Source organism: Lepidochelys kempii, chromosome 27 (assembly GCF_965140285.1).
Source record: "Lepidochelys kempii isolate rLepKem1 chromosome 27, rLepKem1.hap1, whole genome shotgun sequence".
Classification (NCBI taxonomy): Eukaryota; Metazoa; Chordata; order Testudines; family Cheloniidae; genus Lepidochelys; species Lepidochelys kempii.
The window spans coordinates 10172104-10197209 of NC_136406.1; the positions used below are offsets into that span (position 1 = coordinate 10172104).

The 25106-nt window shown below is 42.2% G+C and overlaps 1 protein-coding gene across 5 annotated transcripts in view; it reads left to right on the top strand.

The window, feature by feature from the left end:
- The window catches only part of CDC27 (cell division cycle 27), a 61126-nt gene extending 37195 nt beyond the window's left edge, over positions 1-23931 (top strand). For all 5 annotated transcript variants that reach the window (XM_073326342.2, XM_073326343.2, XM_073326345.2 and 2 more), the window contains 6 exons: positions 1467-1675; positions 9970-10087; positions 12431-12559; positions 16412-16486; positions 18261-18441; positions 20845-23931. In XM_073326342.2, the coding sequence (XP_073182443.2) occupies positions 1467-1675; positions 9970-10087; positions 12431-12559; positions 16412-16486; positions 18261-18441; positions 20845-20927 (795 nt within the window). In that variant the 3' untranslated portion in view covers positions 20928-23931. The remainder of the gene's footprint in view (positions 1-1466; positions 1676-9969; positions 10088-12430; positions 12560-16411; positions 16487-18260; positions 18442-20844) is intronic.
- Positions 23932-25106: the final 1175 nt, after the last annotated feature.

A 25106-nucleotide genomic window follows, 5' to 3' on the forward strand; every position in this document is an offset into this window, starting at 1 on the left:
CAGAACTGTCTCATATGAAGGCTACTGGATTACCTGGTGGATCGAGGATGGTGCCTGTAACCATTGTAAAAAAGGCATGTCTGCCTGCATGGGACAGGCTGAAATCCGTTAACCCATCAGTTATGACTTTCATTTGCATAGCGCCTTTCATCCAGAAAGATTCCCCTATCATTTATTCACCCTGATGCATGGGAGGGAGTGCTCTCTATTAGGTAGAAAAGAGGTATCCAGGATTGCAGGGATTTTGTTGCTTGCTCTGCTACTATTTTAATGTCTTTCTGTAACACCCTTTTTCCTGCAATAATATTTAATTAACTGACCACCTAAAATTTGCTGGGTATCCTCTAAACATGTAATGCATTACAGTCTTAAATTTGTCGATGAATCAAACAATAGGCTGTCAATAGAGGGGGCAGTTGTGACTGTATGGACACATGGTAGTGCAAGGCTGTTATGTGCAAAATGTCCTGCACATTTTAATGAGACCTGTAACCTATAAACATGCACACTTTATGTATTATTCATGTTCTTTTATTTGAATTTATAATTTTTTGTTCTTTACATTTATTAGAGTTCAGAAAAGGTAAGAACCTTTTCATGTGTTCTTTTAGTGTGTTAGAAGACTGGGGAGAAAGGTGGAAGGTTATGGAGGGTAGCAGGACAGGAGAGGTGCACAGGAGAGGCCTGGGAAGAAGAAAGGAGGAAAACAAGAACAGAAAACATGTTCGTTGCCAGCAAGCAATTCTTCAAGTGGAGAATAGTAAATGTCAAGTAAAATGTCCATTCACGGCAGCTAGAGGAGTCTGGAGATCAGAGAGAAATACAGCCTCCAATAACAGGAGGTGGTGACGTTGCTGCTGGGGAGTCTTAAGCTCTGATCCCTCAAGTCATGATGCAGGCTGCTGTATGGGATGGGGAGTGGGGGTTCCTACTGGAATTTGGTGTCCCTGGGTGGGGTTCCCATTGCTCTGCTGGAGAGAGTGAAGGGGTGCTGAATCTTGACTGTAGCTGCCTCCAGCCCGCTGCTGTTGCTAGTGCTAGAGCTGAATAGCTGACTGCTTATACGCTCCATATCATGTAATCCTTGTAGTATTTAACTGCTGCTGACTTGCTGTGTCTCCTTGGGCTCTTGACCTCTGTATCCCAGTTTTCACTATGTATAAAATGCATCCAATCCTCTCTACCTCCAAGGAATGAGACTTAACTAATATTCTTATAAAAGTGCTTTGAAATCCATGGAAATCCATGGATGAAAGCTATTATATACATGTATGCATAATGCTGTAGATAAACCATTATGGGTTTCATCCTAGCAGTGGCTGGCATGTCTCATTGCTGGGATGAAGCATGCCAATACTCTAAAAACACAGCTCAGTAGAAGAATACCAGTTGAAATCAATTATTTATCACCCTCATGTTGTAAAAAGGGGATTTGATAGTGACTTTGCAATGTTGCTTTTTACTAGGCATGGTGTGCTGCAGGAAACTGTTTCAGCTTGCAACGGGAGCATGACATTGCAATCAAGTTCTTCCAGAGAGCCATTCAAGTTGATCCAAACTATGCGTATGCCTACACTCTGCTGGGGCATGAATTTGTGTTAACAGAAGAACTAGACAAAGCATTAGCCTGTTTTCGAAATGCAATCCGAGTCAATCCTAGACATTATAATGCATGGTAAGTTTTCAGGATTTTTTTTATTAATGAAAGCACCAAGGGAAGAAGCGTATTTTATTGCTGACTGCCTTTACATGTTGCCAGTGTAGGCACTCTGTTATAACAACTTAGATAATTCTTTATTTCTGCCACTCATCGCATAAAAGAAAAGGAGGACTTGTGGCACCTTAGAGACTAACACCTTTATTTGAGCATAAGCTTTTGTGAGCTACAGCTAACTTCACCGGATGCATTCACGAAAGCCTATGCTCAAATAAATGTGTTCCTTTTCTTGTTGCGAATACAGACTAACACGGCTGCTACTCTGAAACCTGTCACATAAAAGAGTGACTCTATCTGTTACAAGGAGAGATCTGACAACAGGTATTGCCATCATTGTTGCTGGATAGTAATTAGTCTTTGTTTAAAAAAATGCATGTACTGCATTGCCTTGTGTTCTCATGGCGTCACATGTGATGCATTGTCCCACTTCCACTTGGTCAAACATTTTTGTTCCCTGGCACTGCTCCATTTCTTCACTGCTGCTGTATGCCAGCCAAGGCAGTGACTATAAATCCTCCTAGTAGCAGATGGGGGACAGGAAAAAACAAAGTTTTTGGTGAGACTACCCTTACAGAAGGAGGTCGCATGACCTACTTACCATATTCCCATTGATTTCTTGTTCCATGGAAGGAGAAGCAACTTTACTGGTTTGGTTTGGTTGGCTGGTTGTTTTTTTTGTTGATCTCCTTCCCCTAATTCTTGCCTTTGTCAGGATTATCTGATTTTAAAGCAGAATACATTCTTAGTGAAGAGATTTTTGTTTTTTTGTCATTTTCCATCTCTCTCCTTCTCCTCTCCAGCTGCCTTGTATCCTGCATCATCCAGTTGTCAGTGTGGTTTGTTTTTTTTAAATCGCTGGAAGTCTGATCATAGCTAGCCCCCAATATAGGCAGAATTTTGTCACAAAAGTTTCATGTGTTTCCTGTCTGCAACTTTTTGTAGGAAAAGCATACTATCTGGGCTAGCATAGAGGATCTTGGAGAAGCCAAATTAACAGTCAATGAATTAGCAATTCTTTGAGTGCTTTTCTATATGTATTCCACTCTCGATATACATGCACCAGAGATTGGAATCTTTTGAATAGAGGTGTCCTTTGACCCATGCCTGAATCTGTCCCCTAAATGCCCTGGTACCTCCCCTTTTCGAAGACATAAAAGGGTGAAGGAGACCCAACCCTCCTCTCAATTCCTTCTGACTTCCCATGGCTGAGACAGAACTGCACACAGTGTCCTGTGCTCTTGTACACTTGCATAGTTAACTTCTAGAATAGTTTTGATAGTTCAGTGTATGTTAAGTTTCTTTACAGGTAGTGCTTTTAGATTTTTAGATTTTTTTTTTTTTCTTCCCTATTGCCCAGTACTCAGTTTTCATGATAGAACAGAAATCGCCAATTTTTAAGCCTTGGACTTCGTGAGATGTCTGTCCCTTCCTGCTGCAGCAGTTCTTGCTCTCGGGCCTTCATCAGAGAGGGGTAGGGCTCTTTGAAAAAGTGTTAGAATAGGTCACCATCCAAGGGATCTCCTAAGAGAAAGGTGTAGGTATTCAGTGCTGAGTGAGGTTAAGGGTAGCACAAGGCCTGTGTTTGTCCCTCTGGGCACTCCAACAGACTCCAGCGGTACCAGCTACTAACCAACCCCTTGCAGTTGCCCACACTGGTACAACCTTCAGGTCTCCTGGCACCAACCGTGGTATTGCTGTTGGCTTTGTCGGTACCAATCTCATAGGCACAGCCCTGGCACTGAGGGTATTAAATTTAATGTCAGAGGTACCAACTCACTCTGCACTGAGCTTCATGGTACCAAGAGATTTGACAGTGTCCAAATGTCCTGAGTCTCTTCTGTTTTTCCTTAGCCATTAGAATGCTTACATTGGTATTGAGCTCTGCTAAACTCTCAGCACTGAGTGTGTATATATGGCACTGGCAAGAGATGTCTCTAAAGAAATTCTAAGGACTCCTGCTTGGTCTACTCCACCTCTAGAGAATGAGTATTTCTTCTCCCCATCAACCTTTAGACCAGAATAGGGAGGATTCTCCTAATTACTCTTCAGTCTACCATACCTCTGACAAGGCTTTTAGGGCACATGGACATCAATGTAGGCACAGGTTTAATGGGGGAGACATTCTTCTTGGGGACTCCCCAGGCTGCTTACACAGTTTTGCCCAGGGACCTCACTCCTAGCCTTACTGGGCTCTTTGGAGTCCTCAACACATTAGAAAGCTCACCTCCTCTACCTACTCCAGGGTGAGATCACATTCCCCTGTAGAGTCTACAAGAGTTCAACCCTGTCAGTGTCCTCAGGTCCCTCCTGCTCCATTACTGCAACTGCAGGCCTTTGAGGAGCAACATCACTCTGCCAACCTAACTCCAGCTGCCATTTCTTCACTCTCACCTGATACAGCTATAGGTCTAGCTGTGCCATCACATCCATATAAGACCTTTCAGGATCTCCTTAGAAGAACGGCTAGCTGAAACATTAGGTTATGATGGAGATCATACACAAAAAATCTTACAAATTATTAGACATCTTATGTACTTTTTTACAGGAGAGAGTAACATAACCAGTTAATGAAGATCTGTTAGAACTGGCACAGCTATGGTGACAGACAGCACACCTCCAACATCATAGAAAGTAGATAGGAGGTACCAAGTTCTCTTGTCAGGGTTCAAATATTGTTATAGGTGCCATACTCCTGAGTCACTTGTCACCCCCACCCAGGAACATATAATACAACAATCGGATGTGTTCCTTATTCCATGGTCTACTGGACTGATGTGTGCTTGCTCACCAATCCCTCTGACTTTGAGGGTGTTTAGAGAATTCAGCCAAGAAACTGCGTCTGATACTAATGGCATCCGCTTGGCCCAGGCAGTTTCAGTACCCAGATGTGATGAAGCTCTCCCTGTATAGCCTCCATTAATATTGCCTCCAAGGCCAGCTTCACTGCACCTCACAGCTTGGAGGATGGCTAGTTAACCAACATGGAGTAAACTTCAGGTGCAAGCCAGTGGATACTGCTGGCCAAAAGATTCCACCCTTGAGTGCATAGTTATTGCTTCTCTCTTGGTAGCTCTGTATACACTTTAGCTTCAGATTAAATTTCCTTGTCTAATCAGTTTAAGTGCTTCAGCTACAGTTATTCATCTTCCAGCTGGGCAGGCTGAACTGGTGCCAAAACCCAATTGTGAATTAGTAGACGTTGTAGCTAGTTTGTGAATGAAGGGGTTACTCTCTGAGCTAACGTAGTCACTAGTGCCTGGGACATTAAAGGTATGACTGGCATAAACTGTCTATTGAAGTCCATGGAGTTGCTCCCACTTACACAAACAGTGAATCTGGCCTATTTTAGGGTATATCTACACTACGAAATTAGGTCAAATTTATAGAAGTTGGTTTTGTAGAAAGTGTTTTTATACAGTCGATTGTGAGTCCCCCCACACAAATGCTCTAAGTGCATGTAGTCGGCGGAGTGTGTCCACAGTATCGAGGCAGCCGTCGACTTCCAGAGCGTTGCACTGTGGGTAGCTATCCCACAGTTCCCGCAGTCTCCACCGCCCATTTGAATTCTGGGTAGAAATCCCAGTGCTTGATGGGGCTAAAACATTGTTGTGGGTGGTTCTGGATACATATCGTCAGGTCCCCCTTCCCTCCCTTCCTCCGTGAAAGCAAGGGGAGACAATAGTTTAGCACCTCCTTTCTTAAGTTACCTGTGCAGACGCCATACCACGGCAAGCATGGAGCCCGCTCAGCTCACCGTATGTCTCCTGGGTGCTGGCAGACATAGTACTGCATTGCTACACAGCAGCAGTTTATTGCCTTTTGGCAGCAGTCAGTGCAGTATGACTGGTAGCCGTAGTCGACATAGTCCTGGGTGCTCTTTTAACCAACCTCGATGAGGTAAGGGGCGCCTGGACAAACATGGGAGTGACTCAGCCAGGTCATTTTCCTTTTAAGTTTCGTCTCATGGCAATTGAGTCCTACCGGCAGTGCACTGTCTTTTAATCTGCAGCTAGCAGAAGACAATGGCCAGTAGTCATACTGCACCGTCTTCTGCCGAGCACCCAGGAGATGACAATGGCTAGCAGTCATACTGCACAGTCTGCTGCCAGCAAGATGTATAAAGATAGATGAAGTGGCTCAAAACAAGAAATAGACCAGATTTGTTTTGTATTCATTTTCTCCTCCCTCCCTCCCTCTGTGAAATCAACGGCCTGCTAAACCCAGTTTTGAGCTCTATCCTTGAGGAGGCCATTCAGTTTCTCACAAAGCCACCCCCTTTGTTGATTTTAATTCCCTGTAAGCCAACCCTGTAAGCCATGTCGTCAGTCGCCCCTCCCTCTGTCAGGGCAACGGCAGACAATCGTTCTGCGCCTTTTTTCTGTGCAGATGCCATACCACGGCAAGCATGGAGCCTGCTCAAATCACTTTGGCAATTTGGAGCACATTAAACACCACATGCATTATCCAGCAGTATATGCAGCACCAGAACCTGGCATAGCGAAACCAGGCGAGTAGGCGACGTCAGCACGGTGACGAGAGTGATGAGGACATGGACACAGACTTCTCTTAAAGCACGGGCCCTGGCAATGTGGGCATCATGGTGCTAATGGGGCAGGCTCATGCGGTGGAACGCCGATTCTGGGCCTGGGAAACAAGCACAGACTGGTGAGACGGCATAGTGTCTGCAGTGGCTTCCCAGTGGCTGCAAAACTTTCGCATGCGTAAGGGCACTTTTATGGAACTTTGACTTGCTTTCCCCTGCCCTGAGGCGCAAGAATACCAAGATGAGAGCAGCCCTCACAGTTGAGAAGCGAGTGGCAATAGCCCTGTGGAAGCTTGTAACGCCAGACAGCTACCGGTCAGTCGGGAATCAATTTGCAGTGGGAAAATCTACTGTGGGGGCTGCTGTGATACAAGTAGCCAACGCAATCAAAGATCTGCTGATATCAAGGGTAGTGACCCTGAGAAGTGTGCAGGTCATAGTGGATGGCTTTGCTGCAATGGGATTCCCTAACTGTGGTGGGGCCATAGACGGAACCCATATCCTTATCTTTGCAGCGGAGCACCAAGCCGGCGAGTACATAAACCGCAAGGGGTACTTTTTCAATAGTGCTGCAAGCACTGGTGGATCACAAGGGACGTTTCACCAACATCAACGTGGGATGGCCGGGAAAGGTACATGATGCTTGCATCTTCAGGAACTCTAGTCTGTTTCAAAAGCTGCAGGAAGGGACTTTATTCCCAGACCAGAAAATACCCGTTGGGGATGTTGAAATGCTTATAGTTATCCTTGGGGACCCAGCCTACCCCTTAATGCCATGGCTCATGAAGCCATACACAGGCACCCTGGACAGAAGTCAGGAGCTGTTCAACTACAGGCTGAGCAAGTGCAGAATGGTTGTAGAATGTGCATTTGGACGTTTAAAAGCGCGCTGACGCAGTTTACTGACTCGGTTAGACCTCCGTGAAACCAATATTCCCACTGTTATTACTGCTTGCTGTGCGCTCCACAATATCTGTGAGAGTAAGGGGGAGACATTTATGGCAGGGTGGGAGGTTGAGGCAAATCGCCTGGCTGCTGGTTACGCACAGCCAGACACCAGGATGGTTAGAAGAGCCCAGGAGGGCGCGGTGCGCATCAGAGAAGCTTTGAAAACCAGTTTCATGACTGGCCAGGCTACAGTGTGAAAGTTCTGTTGGTTTCTCGTAGAGGAAACCCCCTGCTCCTTGGTTCACTCTACTTCCCTGTAAGCTAACCACCCTCCCCTCCTCCCTTCAGTCACCGCTTGCAGAGGCAGTAAAGTCATTGCTCTTTATTAATTCATCATTCTTTATTAATTCATCACACAAATAGGGGGATAACTACCAAGGTAGCCCAGGAGGGGTGGTGGAGGAGAGAAGCACCAGGAGGGGTGGTGGAGGAGGGAAGGACAAGGCCACACAGCACTTTAAAAGTTTAAAACTTTAAAACTTACTGAATGCCAGCCTTCTGTTGCTTGGGCAGTCCTCTGGGGTGGAGTGGCTAGGTGGCTGGAGGCCCCCCCACCATGTTCTTGGGCGTCTGGGTGAGGAGGCTATGGAACTTGGGGAGGAGGGCGGTTGGTTACACAGGGGCTGTAGTGGGGGTCTGTGCTCCTGCTGCCTTTCCTGCAGCTCAACCATACGCTGGAGCATATTAGTTTGATCCTCCAGCAGCCTCAGCATTGAATCCTGCCTCCTGTCATCACGCTGCTGCCACCTTTCAGCTTCAGCCCTCTCTTCAGCCCGCCACCTCTCCTCCCGGTCTTTTTGTGCTTTCCTGCACTTTGACATTGTCTGCCTCCACGCATTCGTCTGTGCTCTATCAGTGTGGGAGGACAGCATGAGCTCAGAGAACATTTCATCACGAGTGCGTTTTTTTCGCCTTCTAATCTTCGCTAGCCTCTGGGAAGGAGAAGATCCTGTGATCCTTGAAACACATGCAGCTGGTGGAGGGAAAAAAAAAGTGACAGTGGTATTTAAAAAGACACATTTTATAGAACGATGGGTACGCTCTTTCACGGTAAACCTTGCTGTTAACATTACATACATAGCATGTGCTTTCATTCCAAGGTCGCATTTTGCCTCCCCCCACCACGTTGCTAACCCCTCCCCATGGCTAACAGTGGGGAACATTTCTGTTCAGCCACAGGCAAACCGCCCAGCAGGAACGGGCACCTCTGAATGTCCCCTTAAGAAAAGCACCCTATTTCAACTAGGTGACCATGAATGATATCTCACTCTCCTGAGGATAACACAGAGATAAAGAATGGATGTTGTGTGAACGCCAGCAAACATACACTGCAATGCTTTGTTGTACAATGATTCCCGAGTACATGCTACTGGCCTGGAGTGGTAAAGTGTCCTACCATGGTGGATGGAATAAGGCTGCCCTCCCCAGAAACCTTTTGCAAAGGCTTTGGGAGTATATCCAGGAGAGCCACGAATGCCAGGGCAAATTAATCATTAAACATGCTTGCTTTTAAACCATGTATAGTATTTTAAAAGGTACACTCACCAGAGGTCCCTTCTCCGCCTGGCGCGTCCGGGAGGCAGCCTTGGGTGGGTTCGGGGGGTACTGGCTCCAGGTCCAGGGTGAGAAACCGTTCCTGGCTGTTGGGAAAACTGGTTTCTCCACTTGCTTGCTCTGAGCTATCTACAACCTCATCATCATCATCATCATCCTCGTCCCCAAAACCTGCTTCCATGTTGCCTCCATCTCCATTGAAGGAGTCAAACAACACCGCTGGGGTAGTGGTGGCTGAACCCCCTAAAATGGCATGCAGTTCATCATAGAAGCGGCATGTTTTGGGCTCTGACCCGGAGCGGCCGTTCGCTTCTCTGGTTTTCTGGTAGGCTTGCCTCAGCTCCTTAAGTTTCACACGGCACTGCTTCAGGTCCCTGTTATGGCCTCTGTCCTTCAGGCCCTGGGAGAATTTGACAAAGTTTTTGGCTTTTCGAAAACTGGGACATAGTTCTGATAGCACGGATTCCTCTCCCCATGCAGCGATCAGATCCCGTACCTCCAGTTCAGTCCATGTTGGAGCTCTTTTGCGATTCTGGTACTCCATCATGGTCACTTCTGCTGATGAGCTTTGCATGGTCATCTGCAGTTTGCCATGCTGGCCAAACAGGAAATTGAAATTCAAAAGTTTGAAGGCCTTTTCCTGTCTACCTGGCCAGTGCATCTGAGTTGAGAGCGCTGTCCAAAGCGGTCACAATGGAGCACTCCGGGATAGCTCCCGGAGGCCAATACCATCTAATTGTGTCCACAGTACCCCAAATTCGACCCAGCAAGGCCGATTTCAGTGCGAATCCCCTTGTCGGTGGTCAAGTAAGGAAATAGATTTTAAGAGCCCTTTAAGTCGAAAAGAAGGGCTTCGTCGTGTGGACGGGTGCAGGATTAAATCGATTTAACGCTGCTAAATTCGACGTCAACTCCTAGTGTAGACCAGGGCTTATTTAGCAGAAGATTTACATGACTCAGATGCCAAAATTTGAAACAATGTGTTGGATGCTGCTATGGTTACAGTGTACGTTTACCCAAACTGCTGTAGTGGAAAGGCTTATATGGCTATATCTGAATCCCAGGAACTTCATTGTTTGTTTCCATTGATCTAATCTGTCAAATTAATGTGACAAAGACCATTTTCTTCTGCCAGTCTACACTTAAAGTTTGATTTATCACAAACCAACCTTTATTATTATCTGACAAACTTGTTTTGTCCTTGCAGGTATGGGTTGGGAATGATTTATTACAAACAGGAGAAATTCAGCCTAGCAGAAATGCATTTCCAGAAAGCACTCGATATCAATCCTCAGAGCTCAGTCTTACTCTGTCACATTGGAGTAGTAAGTAGATTGCAGTTACTGGTAATTCTATCCTTTGTTCTGTTTAATCGGCTTTTTATTGTGTGTGCTCACAGTAGAAAAAGCATATTATGGACCAGACTTTTAGCAAAGGCTCTGCCCTTCTTCCACTTGTGTGTGTGAATGCAATTTTGCACACGTTTCTGTTTTTTTGCAGCTATAAACACCTGTATTTGTCCTGGAACAATGCTATCATCTGTGCGTCCATAAGTGTTTAAAATTTACACCCTCAAAACTGGATAGTTGGGCTCATGTAGGTGATAGCATTTGGGTTCACACTTGAGCAATTTTTGTACTTTCACAGTGTGGGCACATGCCCAAGTAGAGTAGGGATCTGAAAATCAGTCCTCATATGAGAAAGTTTTAAAGGAACTGAGTATTCACAGAGAAAAAACGTAACTAGCTCAGTGGTCCTCAAGTGGACCCTGGAACTGGCACTTGAGGCTCCCCCACTGTACCTTTAATGAAGTTCTATTTTGGGCCTTGGTGCATCCTTGGTCCCCACCTCCTAATCATCTATATATGTGATGACCCTTAATTCTAAGAGTAGGGATTTCTAAGCAGCTTGTGCCAACTACTAGCACAGTTAAATTGGAAGCAGTCAGCACAGCTGATACGGGTCACTTGCTGGAGGATTCTCTGCACCTTGAAGTCTTTAGACCACGATTTGAGGACTTAAATAGCTCAGACGTGGGTTAGGGGTTTGTTACAGGAGTGGGTGGGTGAGATTCTGTGGCCTGCGTTGTGCAGGAGATCAGACTAGACAATCATAATAAGGTCCCTTCTGACCTTAAAGTCTATGATTCTAAGATCTTACTGTCGTTAAACTGGTATAGAGGCCTGACAAGACTGAGGTCTTTTAGGTCTGTCCCTCTGCCTGTGAAGGATTTGTACAACTAGAGCAAATGCTCTGTTCTAATATAGAAAGCTGTTTTTTTATACATTTAATGATTGTTTGAGTGATGTGGGGCAGACCAGTATCATGGCGGTTGGTTATGTGGTCATCTGCTGACCCTTTTCTCACTTGCAGTATGGCAACAAAGTATATTATAGCCCTTGGTTAAGCTTTTCCTGCCCCCGATTCTGCTATGTTGATGGGTGTTCATTGACTTTATGTTCTAGGGCAGGGGCATTGAACTAGTTCGGTGGTGAGGGCCAACTTACCGTTCTGCTAGAGTGTGAGAGCTAGGAGTAAAAAGCTTAATAGTGAGAGGTGAATTGTGCAATCTTATCTGACTCCAGAATGAGCCTCTCTACAGTAACTCCTCACTTAACGTTATGTTCCTGAAAAATGCGACTTTAAGCGAAATGATGTTAAGCGAATCCAATTTCCCCGTAAGAATTAATGTAAATAGGGGGAGGTTAGGTTCCAGGGAATTTTTTTTTTTGCCAGACAAAAGACACTGTGTGCACGCGCACACATACATACACACACACACACACACACAGTATAAGTTTTAAACAATTTAATACTGTACACAGCGATGATGATGATTGTAAAGTTTGGTTGAGGTGGTGGAGTCAGAGGGTGGGATATTTCCCAAGGAATGCCTTACTGCTAAATGATGAACTAGCAATTGGCTGAGCCCTCAAGGGTTAACTCATTGTTAATGTAGCCTCACTCTACAAGTCAGCAGGAATGGAGGGAGGGGAGACAGCATGGGAGACAGAGAGAGAGATGCACATTTCCCCTTTAAATACACTGACGCACTCTTAAGTACACTGCCTTGTTAATCAGCAAGCTGAGACCGCAGCAGCTGCTGCCAGGAAGCTCCCTGAGCCCTGTCGTGTGTCCCCCCTGCTCTATGGAGATGGGGTAAACGGGGTGCAGGGGGAGGGGGACACCCTGACATTAGCCCACCTCTCCTTTTCTCTTCCCCTCCCCTCCTCCAAAGCAAGCAGGAGGCTCTGGAGAGCAGCTCCAAGGCAGAGGGCAGGAGCAGCACATGGCAGTGGGGGGAGGGACAACTGTACAGATAGCCTGCTGGGCAGCTGCTGCACAGGGAACTTAGGGGAGCGGGGAGCTGATAGGGAGGCTGCCAGTCCACCCTGGTTCCAAGCCCCCACCAGCTAGCTGCAACAGGATGCTCTTCCTGCAAGCAATGGACAAAGCAGGCAGCTGCCAAACGACTTTAAACAAGCACAGCAACGTAACAATGTTAACTGGGACGACTTTAAGTGAGGAGTTACTGTATTTGAATATTGCATTTTAAAGGCACTGGATTTTGTCAAATGTATTTTTTCATAGTCTGGCAGGTCAGATCCTGCCTTCCCCTCTTTCTTTGAAAAAGGAAATCTATTAACGTCATCTCTGTTCTGTTGTAGGTCCAGCATGCACTGAAAAAATCTGAAAAGGCTTTGGATACTCTAAACAAAGCCATTAACATTGATCCGAAGAACCCACTATGCAAATTTCATCGAGCCTCTGTATTATTTGCAAATGAAAAATATAAGGTAAGACATGGATGCTAGAAACTGAAGTCTCTCTATATTCCGTAGGGTCTGCAGCTGTCTGAATGATGATGAATTAAAAGTTAATCAAATCTTGATTCTTATTACTTCATAATGGAAGTTATGCTTGGCTCCAAGAATATATCTTTCATGCTGGCTATGGCTATTTGAAAGACCTGCCTCTTTTCCCAGTGTAATACTGCAGCAGTTGTAGTCATCCTGGCACTAATGCAAATAGCTCCTTTATTTGAAAGGAAGCCTTCTGGTATCAGGAGGGCTACTTGACTCCAGTTAACCAAATCTGTATTTGGTAACCACTTCAGCACTGTATAAAGGACAGACCTCCTAATAACAGGTGTTTTTTGAGGGATAATCTTTCTGTGGGGTGTGTTCAAATCCTGCAGGGGTTAGGGATGCTGCTTTCAATTTAGGGGTTGAGGTTGGTCTTTTGTAGGTGATCTCTGACTAATTTAGTTTCCCACACATGGTCTTAAAACACCTGTAGACTGATGGGCACAATAACTCTAAATGCGAAATTACAGTTGAACGCCCTCACAAGACCAAACTGTAGAACTGCTTGCATAGTTCTTCTGGAGAATATTACCTCCCCACTCTCTGCCCTGAGCATGAGTCCGAGCATCCAGACACTAATGTTCCCCAAGCTCTTAACCAGCAGAGTACCTGCTTATTGATCTTCTTGACTTGAACTGGAGAGAGAGTGTTGAATATCTTTGTTCCGGGAACCTAGCCAGAAGCACTCACAGCAGTAGACTAGGCAGTACAAAAAAAATAAAAATAATTCACAATGTAACTCATGCTCATGTAAAGAACTGTTGAGGATCAAAAAGTAGCATTGGTAGCATCAGGCCTGGTGATGTGAGCAGAGAATTTGGGACATCCCTTTATCTGGCAAAGGGACTAAAGTTGAGCCAGAGGCATCTCTACTGGGGGGAGCAGGCAGTGCAGTAGATATTTTTGTAATGGTTGGCTTAAAAATTGTCTGCCTCTTGAGGCCCAAGATGTGTAAAATCTGTTGATGATTTGAATTTGCAAATGATATGGAGAGAACCTTATTTACAACCTTTTCTGAAATTTAGTGGTATTGATGAGTTTGTACAAAGGGAGTTACGCAGGAAAAGTGCAATAAAACTGTCCCACAAGCAACCAAAGTAGTAAGCAAACTTATATTTCAAAGGCCTTGTTATCTCTCCAAGGAGAGAAAGCTAGACAGTCTGGGCCTGGTTTTCTACTGTCTTGCACTGTTATATAGGTACTTGCTACACCTGTGAGAATGGGTTTGGTGCTCTCCTTCCCATGCCGCTACTTAGGCCAGGTCTACACTAGCAAACTCACAGCAGCACAGCTGTACCGATGCAGCTGTGCTGCTGTAAGATCGTTTATGTAGCCACTCTATGCCGACGGGAGAGAGCTCTCCCATCGACATAATAAAACCACCTCCATGAGTGGCAGTAGTTATGTTGGCAGGAGAAGCCCTCCCACTGACATAGCACTGTCCACACCAGCACTTCTGTCGGTGTAGCTTATGTTGCTCATGAGGGTGTGTTTTTCACATCCCTGAGTGACATAAATTATACCAACAAAAGTGGTAGTGTAGACATGGCCTACGTCTAGCTGGTGGGTCCTTATGCCCCCTTCCTGTCTTGCTTAGCTGAGGAAACAGGACCACAGTCTGGTTCATAATGAGACCTTATTGTAATATGTACACAAGAGGAAATTACATTGATAGTGAGAACCTCCATTTTGAAGTTCCTAAATATAGGATAATTTAAAACACTCTCTAAAATTAAGGATTTTAACACAAAGTCCTGGTGTAAATTCTTAAATAAGATGAAGGGGAGAAATGCAACCAGAATTGGAGGAAGATGTCCCATGGGGATAAAATAGCAAATGTAGTCTGATGCAGAAAAGATAAAGAAGTGTTCCAAAAACACTTCTTTCCTATGGAAGTACATATACAATTGCTGACAGTGCCCAGCCTTGTTCAGCCTTAGATTTTACAAGAAGGAAATTTAGCTGCACAAGCAGCAACATGCATTTAAATAATCTCTGGATTTAAAAAGATCAGACCCTTAACTTCTTTAATGTTTAATGTTTTTAACCGAAATGCCATGACATTTAGCACATTGCACTGGTCTGAGCTCACCAACTGCACTTTCATGCGGTCGCAGTCTGACAGTAGCATCAGTTAACCCATATTCTTCAATAGAACACCAAGACTCTCCGCGCTTATCCCAGTAGAGACCATATCAGTGATCTGCTATTCAGGTGTCAGGGATTTTGCACTTCCTTGAATTGCCTGATCTTTATTTATTTATTATCTTTTTATCTTTGCTGTCACTTTACCATTACAAGGTATCATTTGCCCAGTGTGTAGCAATTTTTAAAAGATTATGATATAAATCCCTTGACTTCAAAAAAAAAAAATCATTGATTTAAATCAGACTGAGTGTTTGTAAAAGTTTCAGAGTAACAGCCGTGTTAGTCTGTATTCGCAAAAAGAAAAGGAGTACTTGTGGCACCTTAGAGACTAACCAATTTATTAGAGCATAAGCTTTCGTGAGCTACAGCTTGGTTCATATTCTCTGTGTATATATAAAGTCTGCTGCAGTTTCCATGATATGCATCTGAGGAAGTGAGCTGTAGCTCACGAAAGCTTATGCTCTAATAAATTGGTTAGTCTCTAAGGTGCCACAAGTACTCCTTTTCTTTTTGTAAAAGTTAGTTATACCTTGCAATGTTAAAATTTATAAGGAACTAAATTATAAATTCTACTTGATTTTAAATTCTACTGGTAGGGTGTCTTCTCAGTTTTTTGATTACATTTGAATTTTAATAAACAAAATACTGAGGGTTAAGGCATAATCCTGCAAACACTTAACTCAATATATAACTGTAAGCACATGAGTAGTCCCTTTGAAGTTAATAGATTATTCATGTGAGTAAAGTTAAATGTGTGCATAAGTGTTTGCAGGATCAGAAGCTAAAACTGTATTTTTATTTAAGCTTTTTTCTTGGTAACATGAAAACTTTGTCACTTCAAAACAAAGCTGCTTCAATGTTAACAGTGAAAAGTTACTGAACTTTGAATACATTAACAACGTTATTGTGAACTCTCATATATAAGCAGGTCATAATTTAAAAAGCGAGCCTAAAAGCCAATATTTAGACATCTAAGGGGGGAATTTCCATCAAGCACCCAAAGTGATGAGGAGCACAAATCTCATTGACTCCAAACTGTAAAACCTAATGGCAGAGAGTAGCCAGTCAAAGCATTTATCTTTCTTGATTTGTGGAAGCTCAGTATATTGGAGGCGGGTGTTGGTTGCAAATATAGTCTGGGCTATTTGCCTATTAATTTGGTGTTTGCATTTGTGTTCTCATGGTAAGGATGTAAATGAAGCCCTGGAGTTACCTTTTTTTCAGCACAGATTTAACATTTTAAGTGTGCAACTTCTTAGTTTAAAAATGGAAAATCTGAAATTTGTCTACCAAGTAGGAAACTAACTAAAGACACCCAAAACAATCTCTCCAGAGATTTAAAACCATATTAAATTGGAAGAAAAAAACATTATTTACATTTTAAAACATTACTCTTATTCAGCCTGCATTTGCTAGAATATTACATTTACATTTGATTGTGCAATGGTTATTCACAGAGGAAAGTAGCCATCTGAGGTTTCTATATGGTTTACAAGATGGATTCCAAAAAAGCCATGAACTAACTGTTTGTTTTTTAATTAACCTGTTTATTATGATGTAATAAAAGTGGAGTGATGCTCAAACTGGCTCAAACTTACTGGGAAAACCATTTAACATTTTTTCCCCCTCTTTTAGTCTGCTTTACAAGAACTTGAAGAACTGAAACAGATTGTTCCCAAAGAGTCTCTTGTTTACTTCTTAATAGGAAAGGTAAAAACTGAACATAGTTCTATGAAATATAGCTGTGATCATAAGTACCTGTGATTTTTGTTGTTGCAGAGAAACAAGCCTAGGTGCTAGTTTTCTATCTATCATGAAGCTGCTTCCATTTTGCACAGTGTTCTGAAAATTCCCACAGTGCCATGTATGCCTCACCACATATAAACTGGCAACTGCATTTGAGATTAGTTTTTGATCAAAATGGGTGCTCTCCTGGTAGAGCTCTATTTCTGAAAGAATTACTTCTGTTGTGGAAGCCTGAAGCCTGATTTCACCATGCCACTAGCATCCTTTATCCCCACCATAACTGCATCACTGAAGGACAGTGTGTTCTAAGGACTATGGAACAGGTTCATACAAAAATGCCTGTATGAAAACAGATACATGATTTTCTGTGCATACTTGCTGCACCTTCCCCCAAAAATGTGACTCTAAAAGTACAAAGACTTTGGCCAATACAATAATGGTGCAGAAATGGTGTGATGGATAGAATCCTACCTCATCTGGGGATAGAACCCATGATGCTGTCATCTTAGACATGCATTTCTACAGACGTCTTGTAATCACATTCTGCTAGTCTGTTATATCAGAAATGCTGAACAAGAAACATCTGCAAAATAGTATAGGGTGTAAAACACCTACACAGGGCAGGCAGGACTTCTGTTTCATCTAAAGATCCCTACACAACAACTACATGGAACCAGGTTATTTTGGAAGAATGAAGAGCTGAATCAGCCTTATTGAGATTTGAACCTCTGGATATTGGGAGTCTAGGGGTTTTCAAATCTAATGCTTAAACCACTGAGCCACACAGTAACACTACTAACAAAATCCACCCCATGCAACTTCCCACCCAGTGCATTTGTGTTGCTCATTTTGGACCTTCTGCAGTGTTCCCTAACTGGGCCTCGGATGTTTGAGAGAAGTCCGTTTCCATCTCCTTTTTAGTACATTTCTAATTAAATGAAAACTCGTGTCGTCACATTTCACAGCGTATTAATATTCAGAATGTTGAACTGAGCTAAATGGCTGCAGCTTTCTTTTACACTTGCTGTTAGTTTTGTCCTGCAGAGATTTCCAGTTCCTGTGGTTCAGAGCTAGATCGTGCACTCCGTGCCATATGATCTAACTGCAGATAGACTAAAGCATGAAACCTTCCTTCTGAAAGGTGTAATGATGGCAATAGCATAAAGGGATTGCTACCTAAAGGCCTTGGGGCAAGGGGATTCACTTTTTTGTGTTCCTAGGACAAACCTGTTTTAAATTAAAAGAAAGTGATGCTTGTGAAAGATGACTGGCTGATAGCTCTGGTAACAGAAGTCGTCCCTTGATGAAGAATATACAGCATGGGCAGCAGCAAGGCCACCCACCAATGTGCCTCAGCCCTGTTCTGCAGACCCTTAAGAGGACCACTTCTGGTGTGAGAACTAGGAAGTGGACTGAGACAAATTCATTTCATGTAGAGCACCAAATAGCCATTAAATGACGGTGTCTTTTGGTCATTACCAATCTGGAATGGATTCTGTCCAGTCACCAAGAGGCATGACAGGCTCTGTATCAGAGGAGTTCTTTGAGACATTCAGTTCCTTCCCGGATGACTGCTTACAATGCATGCTAACGTCCCATTCATCCAGCAGTCTTTCACATTACAGTAGGAATTATGAATACCACTTAAAAATAACTATTGGCTACAAGCCACTGTTGGATAAAATGATATCGAGTAGCAACTTAATGGAAAATGTAGTGTTAATATTTTTATTTTTAGGTTTATAAAAAATTGGGTCAAACTCATCTGGCCCTTATGAATTTCTCGTGGGCAATGGATTTAGATCCTAAAGGAGCCAACAACCAGATCAAAGAGGCCATTGATAAACGTTACCTTCCAGATGATGAGGAACCGATAACTCAAGAAGAGCAGATCAGCGAATGTTATCCATATGAGTCAGGTTTGTATTTCCAGCTCAAAATCCAAATTAACTGGTTTCCTAGTAGAAAGATTTTTTTGTTCCTCAGTAAAACAGAAGCCCAGACTATAACTGCTTACCTATTTGCCCAGCAAGTGGCGACTCCCAACAATTCTCTTACTGCTGATCTAGCTGGGTCTACTTGTAATAAACTCGTAGTGAAAGATTGTTAGATTTCTTCAGAGAGTTTAGGTATTTGATCCTAGTACAAGGACTAATCTTTGCAGGACCTAATAAACTATTGTTATATAATTTATATAAATACTGTTAATACTTTTTACAAGATAATTATACACCCTGCAATCTGAACCTTCCAGTAAAGGGGCATCTAATCCTTCAAGTATCTGAAGGGTGTAATGAGCAAGGAAATAATGAAATTGTTTGTTCAAGGACTCAGAGCAGCATAAGTGTAATGAGATAACTTAAGCAAAGGAAAACTTGGGTTCAATATCAAGGGAAAATACCCCTAACAGTGAGATCTGTTAGACCTTGGAATTCTCTCTCAAGGAAAGTTGTGGAAGCCCTGTTGTTTGAAACTTGGCAGAATAAAGCACTGAAAAAATACACCAGAGGGAATGGCCTAAATCTTTCTCATCTAATTTTTTATCCAGAAATATGATGGTCATAAATATTGATGAGCTTGACATGAACTAGAAAATGGATGGATAGACTGTTGCAAAAGAACCATTTTGTTTTCTTCATTAGGCAAAAATGTTACTACAGAACTTAAAATTGTTCTAGTCCATTGTAAAATTGTGCTGAAAACTTTATCAGATGTATTGCTGGTGTGTATCCCATTGATATCAGTGACACCTTCCAGTAAAACCATAGCATCTTGTTTTTTAACATGCTTTTTATTTCCTGAAATGGTAAATGTTTGTTAGTTCTTCTGTCCAAACTAGTCTAAACACTGTAGTATATAGTTCGTCTACGCCCAGCAGATGGAGACAGAGCACTTAATCTTTTGAGAGGTGACTGCAGTTTCTGGAAATAAGCACCACAGAAATTTTGTACTAGGATCCTTTTTAAATTTTTGGTATTTTTAAAACAAAAAAAATAGAAGCTTGAATTCACCAGACATTACTTAGTCTTCCAAATGTAAACCAATGCAATCCTCCTGACTCTGCAGACAGACTGGAAAAAATACCTCAAAGGTCTAAATTGCCAAGTGACCATTTTAGCATGTGTTAAGCCAGTTGTAGATGAGGCAGTGTTGACCTTTTAAAACATGTTGGCTAACACATTCTAACACACCTTTAAGTCCCAGTCTTGGCAAGGTCCTTAAAGTAAGCTTTCAAAAAGAGACCATGTGTTACTTCTGGGTATTCTGAAGGACTACTATTTTCCTCGGCATCAAAAAATTTGGAAATTCAGATAAAGGTGAAGGTACTTTTTATAGTCTAAACTGTGCTATCTAAAATTTACCTTTAAGCAATACAGGTAGGCACAATCAACCTGCTTAGAAAGTGACCATCTCCTTGAGCTATTTATCTTGCTTTACTGCAAGTTTTAACAAGGACAGAACTTGCTGAGAGCTGCTTCTCACCAGATGAACGTTCATTTTGCTTTGCTGATCACCGTGAATATGGGGGGCGGGTTAGATGCATTTCCTTACCGTGCTTTGGACTGTGCCTGTGTACAAGCTGAATGAGGTCAGAGTAGGTATCTGCAAATAGACTGATTTACACTTTTTTAAATGTCTGTATAAACTGGCATTTCTGAATCTTTTACTAGCCTTCATTCTTTTGCTGTAAACTTCACTCTGTCACTTGCAGCATGGGGGGGTCAGAGTATGGCAGTAAAACCTGTTTCCATCCTGTTTTAATTTCACTACCTCTGAACACTTTACCACTGTAAATACTAAATAGTCCTTAAACATTACGGTTTTGGGATAACAAGATTGATCCAAGCTATCAATTTCTGTGGGGCAGGGCAGGTGACTGGTAGGTATATCAGTCTGGCCTTCTGTGTTCACTTTATAATGGGAGGAGATCTTACTCAGTCTCCCTCCTAGCTCACTGACAGGAGGTGGTTAAGGAGGCTTTAAAATAATGCAGGTGCTTGTTTTTGCAAGATGCACGTCATGTTGATTCCCTTCTCAGCTCTTTTATTTAGATCTCGTTAGGCGGGCATGGGTCACTGGAGGAGAGAGTGAAAAGAACTGGGTTTTGAAGAGCAGAGAGGTTGCATGGCATACGGGATTAGAAAAGACAATCCAGGGATGGGGGGCAGTGTGGGAAAAGGTTACTGTGGAGGGGGGAACCCTCTATATTTATAGGCTATGATAGAGCCTTGTTGCCACTGTTTTCTAATATGGTGGACTTGCTTGTGTAAAATGTGCATGTCTTCTACCAAAGAGCCTAATCCCTTGTTTGTGTTTTAAAGTTGGCACAGATGAATCCCAAGAGAGCAGCATGACAGATGCAGATGACACGCAACTCCATGCAGTTGAAAGTGATGAATTTTAACCTCCAAAAGCCAGTATCTGAGCTTGGATGTGTGATTGGTACTGTTGTGTTCTCCCCTTCCTTCATGTACTGGGTCTTCACATCACTGAGCCAGCATTGTCATTATTCTCCCGACACCATGAGTGCACCACTCATCAGATTTTAAACATACACCGAATTAATGGCAGTGCGATGTTCAGCTGCTTCTGAGACTGACTAGTGGCTCTTACACCTTTATGAAATGACTCTTAGAGGAGGAAAACAATATTTTTTTCCAACTCCTCCTTTGTTGGAAAGCTATCATGGAAGAAAGACTTGTGGTTTGCTATAAGTGAGCCGAGAGATGTGGGAATAGAACAAGAAACTGCTTCCTTAGTACTTTCTCCAGAAATGTGTCTTAGTTTGATTCTTTCTTGGTAAGCAGAGTGCTGAACTTCCATTTCCAAGTTCTTCAAAGACAGCGTTAAGTGCAGGATGGGACAGGTTAAAAACTTTTGCATATTATAGTGTAACTTAAATGCCAGGGAATGTAAATGAACTTAAAGCTACAGTGTCTCCAGTGAACAAAATACAATGCACATGCTCAGGATTCAGGGTGTGTGTCAAAATATAGACTATATCCGGGGTCCCTACTTAGTGTAAACTTGTTCTTAGCCAGAGGAGCACATTGCAGCATAGCCACTATTACAGAACGCTTTAATATTCTAGCCAAGAGTTAATTTATTCATCTAATTTCCAAAATGTCAATTATTGTCTACTTAGTACTTCAGCAAAACAAGTCATTAACGTGTTGACTCTTCTTCAGGTGCCCCTTGGATTCGGTTCTAATGTTCAGAGAATAAAAAGTTTATTATAAGAGCAAAATAAAGAGACATGTAGATAAAATTGTAATGTTGAAAGGATAAAAGTAATATAAGCCACAGTGACAACTTGTTTCTAAGTAGATAAAGAAGCCAGGAAGACAGTGTAAGCCTTAACCCAATCAGAACCTTACAGTAAGATGTATCAAATATTTGTCTAAGACAGTATCCTTTTAAAACTATTTTGTAAAGTGTTGTCTGAGCAGGATGCAAAAATGTGCAATTATCTTATTTTTTTTTAAGCCATTCTTTAAGATTCTTGGAGAAAATTCTCACTCTATATCTGTAGGAATTGAGCGCCCTGGAGGCTGTTTCTGTGAGAAGAAAGTGAGGCTATATTAAAGAATCCAAAATTATCTTTCTCTGTAGTGCTCTGCAACAAAGATTGGTGCCCTTTATGCAGTGACCGTAAAGAAAGTGTATGATATCATAACAGTTTTTTAAAGAGCAAATTATGCACAATAAATTGGGAATGATTCAAATTTCACAGCAACATATTTGTTGTGATCAGTCTTAAAATTTGTTCTGTTCCTTTCGTTTTAATGTATATTGTTTTTAGAAGACCTTTAGTTACCATTAGTAGAACTTTAATTTTTTTTTAATATATATATTTTTTTTTAGTGTCCTTGTCCTAGATTAGGTACAAACATGTCCTATCACGCCTACTGTTTGGTTGCGAGAAGCATTTTTTACCGTAAGGAAAAAAAATTCACAACAGCTGCACAAAAAATATCATTTTCCATTATTCTGAAGTGGGTAGACAAGCAGGGAAAATTAGGCTGAATTCCAGTCATAGTGAAAATCTCTAAACCATGGGAGGTGATATTGGATGAAGCTTTGTGCTTTTGTCAATACTGTAAATCTGTTTGTTTCTGAAAGTAGACTAAATCTCATTCTAAATCATGCAAGTATTTCAGCTGAGTAAAGAGTGCACTAGATGCAAGATTTCTTTGGTGCTAGAGAAGTATTTCAGATAGGCTCTTGCATGATAAACCATCCCTTAAAAGGAAAACACCAAGGTTGAAATTCCCCAATGGAATTGTACTATAGTAAAGTATCCTCACCTGCTGTTCACATGTAATATCCATTAAGTTACCTGTATCTGCATGGTTTCTTTCTTTTCCCTCCCAGTCTTAAAGCAGCTGCAGCACTCCAAGATTCGCACCTCCATAATAGGGTTTCCACAAGAGTGAGTTACAAAGAAACAACACATTGTAGAGTCTGGAGCTACAGTCTGTGTGAATATTGGCTAGACAGTATAATTGGCTACCTTTGGGTACTTGACGTTTACATTCTCTAAACAAAAAGCAGGAATCTCTCTCTTCCCAGGCCCCATCTGCTTGAGAGCTGGAAAATTCTGTTTTAGACCGACCTTAGGTTTTAGACCTTAGGTCTTGCTGACAAGGTTTTAGGCCCCAAATTTGGTTTAGTTTTATTCCTTGTCTGTTTTCAAAGAGCATGTGCTAATTTGGGGATTTTCCCAAAACAAACGCTGCTTGTTTATTTGGGGGCCAGAGATGGCAAATAACCAATCCCCCCATATGGGAAAAAAATATCTTGAGTTTCCTTTATAGCAGTTTAATTTTTTTAACAATTTTGCTCTTTAAAAGTTGTAAACTGTTATATTGGAATTCATTTTTTAAATACCCGGCAAAGGGCTCTTATCTCAGATAAGATTTTAAAAGGATGCAAATTCTAAACTGAACATTAGTGCTCAAAATACTAAATTGTCCCTTGCTTTAGATGTACGTCATCACCTACATTTTATTTTTCTCAAGATTTGCAAGTTACATTTAAACCATGCTGCTATTTTACCTTCTTTAAAAAAACAAACACATGAGAACCAGTATTTTAATCAATCTACTTATCTGCTCTTTGAGGGGCGAGGGAGGTGAAATGTGAAGGCGCTCTGACACCCAAACTAGAGCAAATGTGTTGAATTAGGGGACTGTCATTTATTAATACAAAAATAAGAAAAAATGCAAAGCGTGGGTGTGGTGTGTACTATTTGCATTGAAACAATGTAATTTTTGTCTTTTTTCCTTTTTTGCTTTTCCTGACTTTTATTTCAGAAATTGTACAGTCTTAGAAAAAAGTCTTTTCTGTTAATATATTTGCAATTCATTAAAGGATGTGGAAATCCAAATAAACTACTTTTAAAAGCAGTTTTATAATCAGGTGCTTGATGTATGGATCCCTCCGCTCCTCCAGAAGTGGATGAGTTGTTCACTGAGGACCCAGTCCTATAAGCACACTCTCCTTATTGAGTTCAGTGGGATTTCTCACAAGTGAAGTTTTTTCAGGGTTGGGGCCTAACTGTGGCTGCTTTTGTGTGCTGCTGGTTGACCTACTAGGCTGGAATAAAGGAAACTTAGTTGTTTTTCTTCTTGATGGATTTGGCACTCTGTGACAGCCTCTTTAAGCACAAAACCAGTACGACACAGCCAGCAGCATTGTGAGTTCTGCACAAATGAATGCACGTTCCTCAGCTCTGTCCCAGAAGGATCAACTGGGGGATGTTGATCATCTTGTCCATTCAGTCCTTGACCTGTCTGAAGAGTTAGGTGGTGGTGGTGTCTTTGTGTTTTTGTTTGTTTGGCAGTGGAACTTCCATAAGGGTGAATGTACTTGTTTACTGAGATTTATACAATCTATACTTATCAGATCCATCGGGTAATGGACACTACCAAGTGCCTTCATGACAGGAGAGAAGATCAAGAGAGACCTTTGGCTCTTGACACACCAGGGTGTGCTGCTTACAGTGCTTGTATATTCTCTGGTGACTAGTTAAAGGGTAGCAATAGTGGGGTGAAGCCTTGACAATGGCTTCTTCTCCAGCCACAATATTAATGTAGCAATCATTTGGTGTGAGGAAAGAGGAGAAATATAGCTATATAGGAGAAAAGGTGGCCCAGACCAAAATACCAAATAATCCCCTGAAACCATCCATTCACTGATGCCGAGCTTTGAAACCATGCGAAAGATCCACACGGAGAAGGGGGAAGTGACTACCCTAAGAGCTGTCAAATGCACAAAGTAAATCCTGAAATATTTCTCATCTTTCCATTTTGGTAACCTGAGGTGTGTTATAACAGAATGTGTAACACTTTCAGACAAGTCCTCTTTTTTTTTTTTAATTGGTTGTGTTCCTTTAATTTGAGGCAACTTTAAATTATATAGGAGGTTTTATTTTACCTCCGTTCTGATGCAAAATGCAGCCAGAAATGAAAAGCCTTCCTCTCCTTTGTTTTCCCACCTGATACGCTACACCTGTCTGTGGTTGACATGGAACAAATTCTGTACTCTGCTCCCACGGACACTATTACATATTGACTTTGGC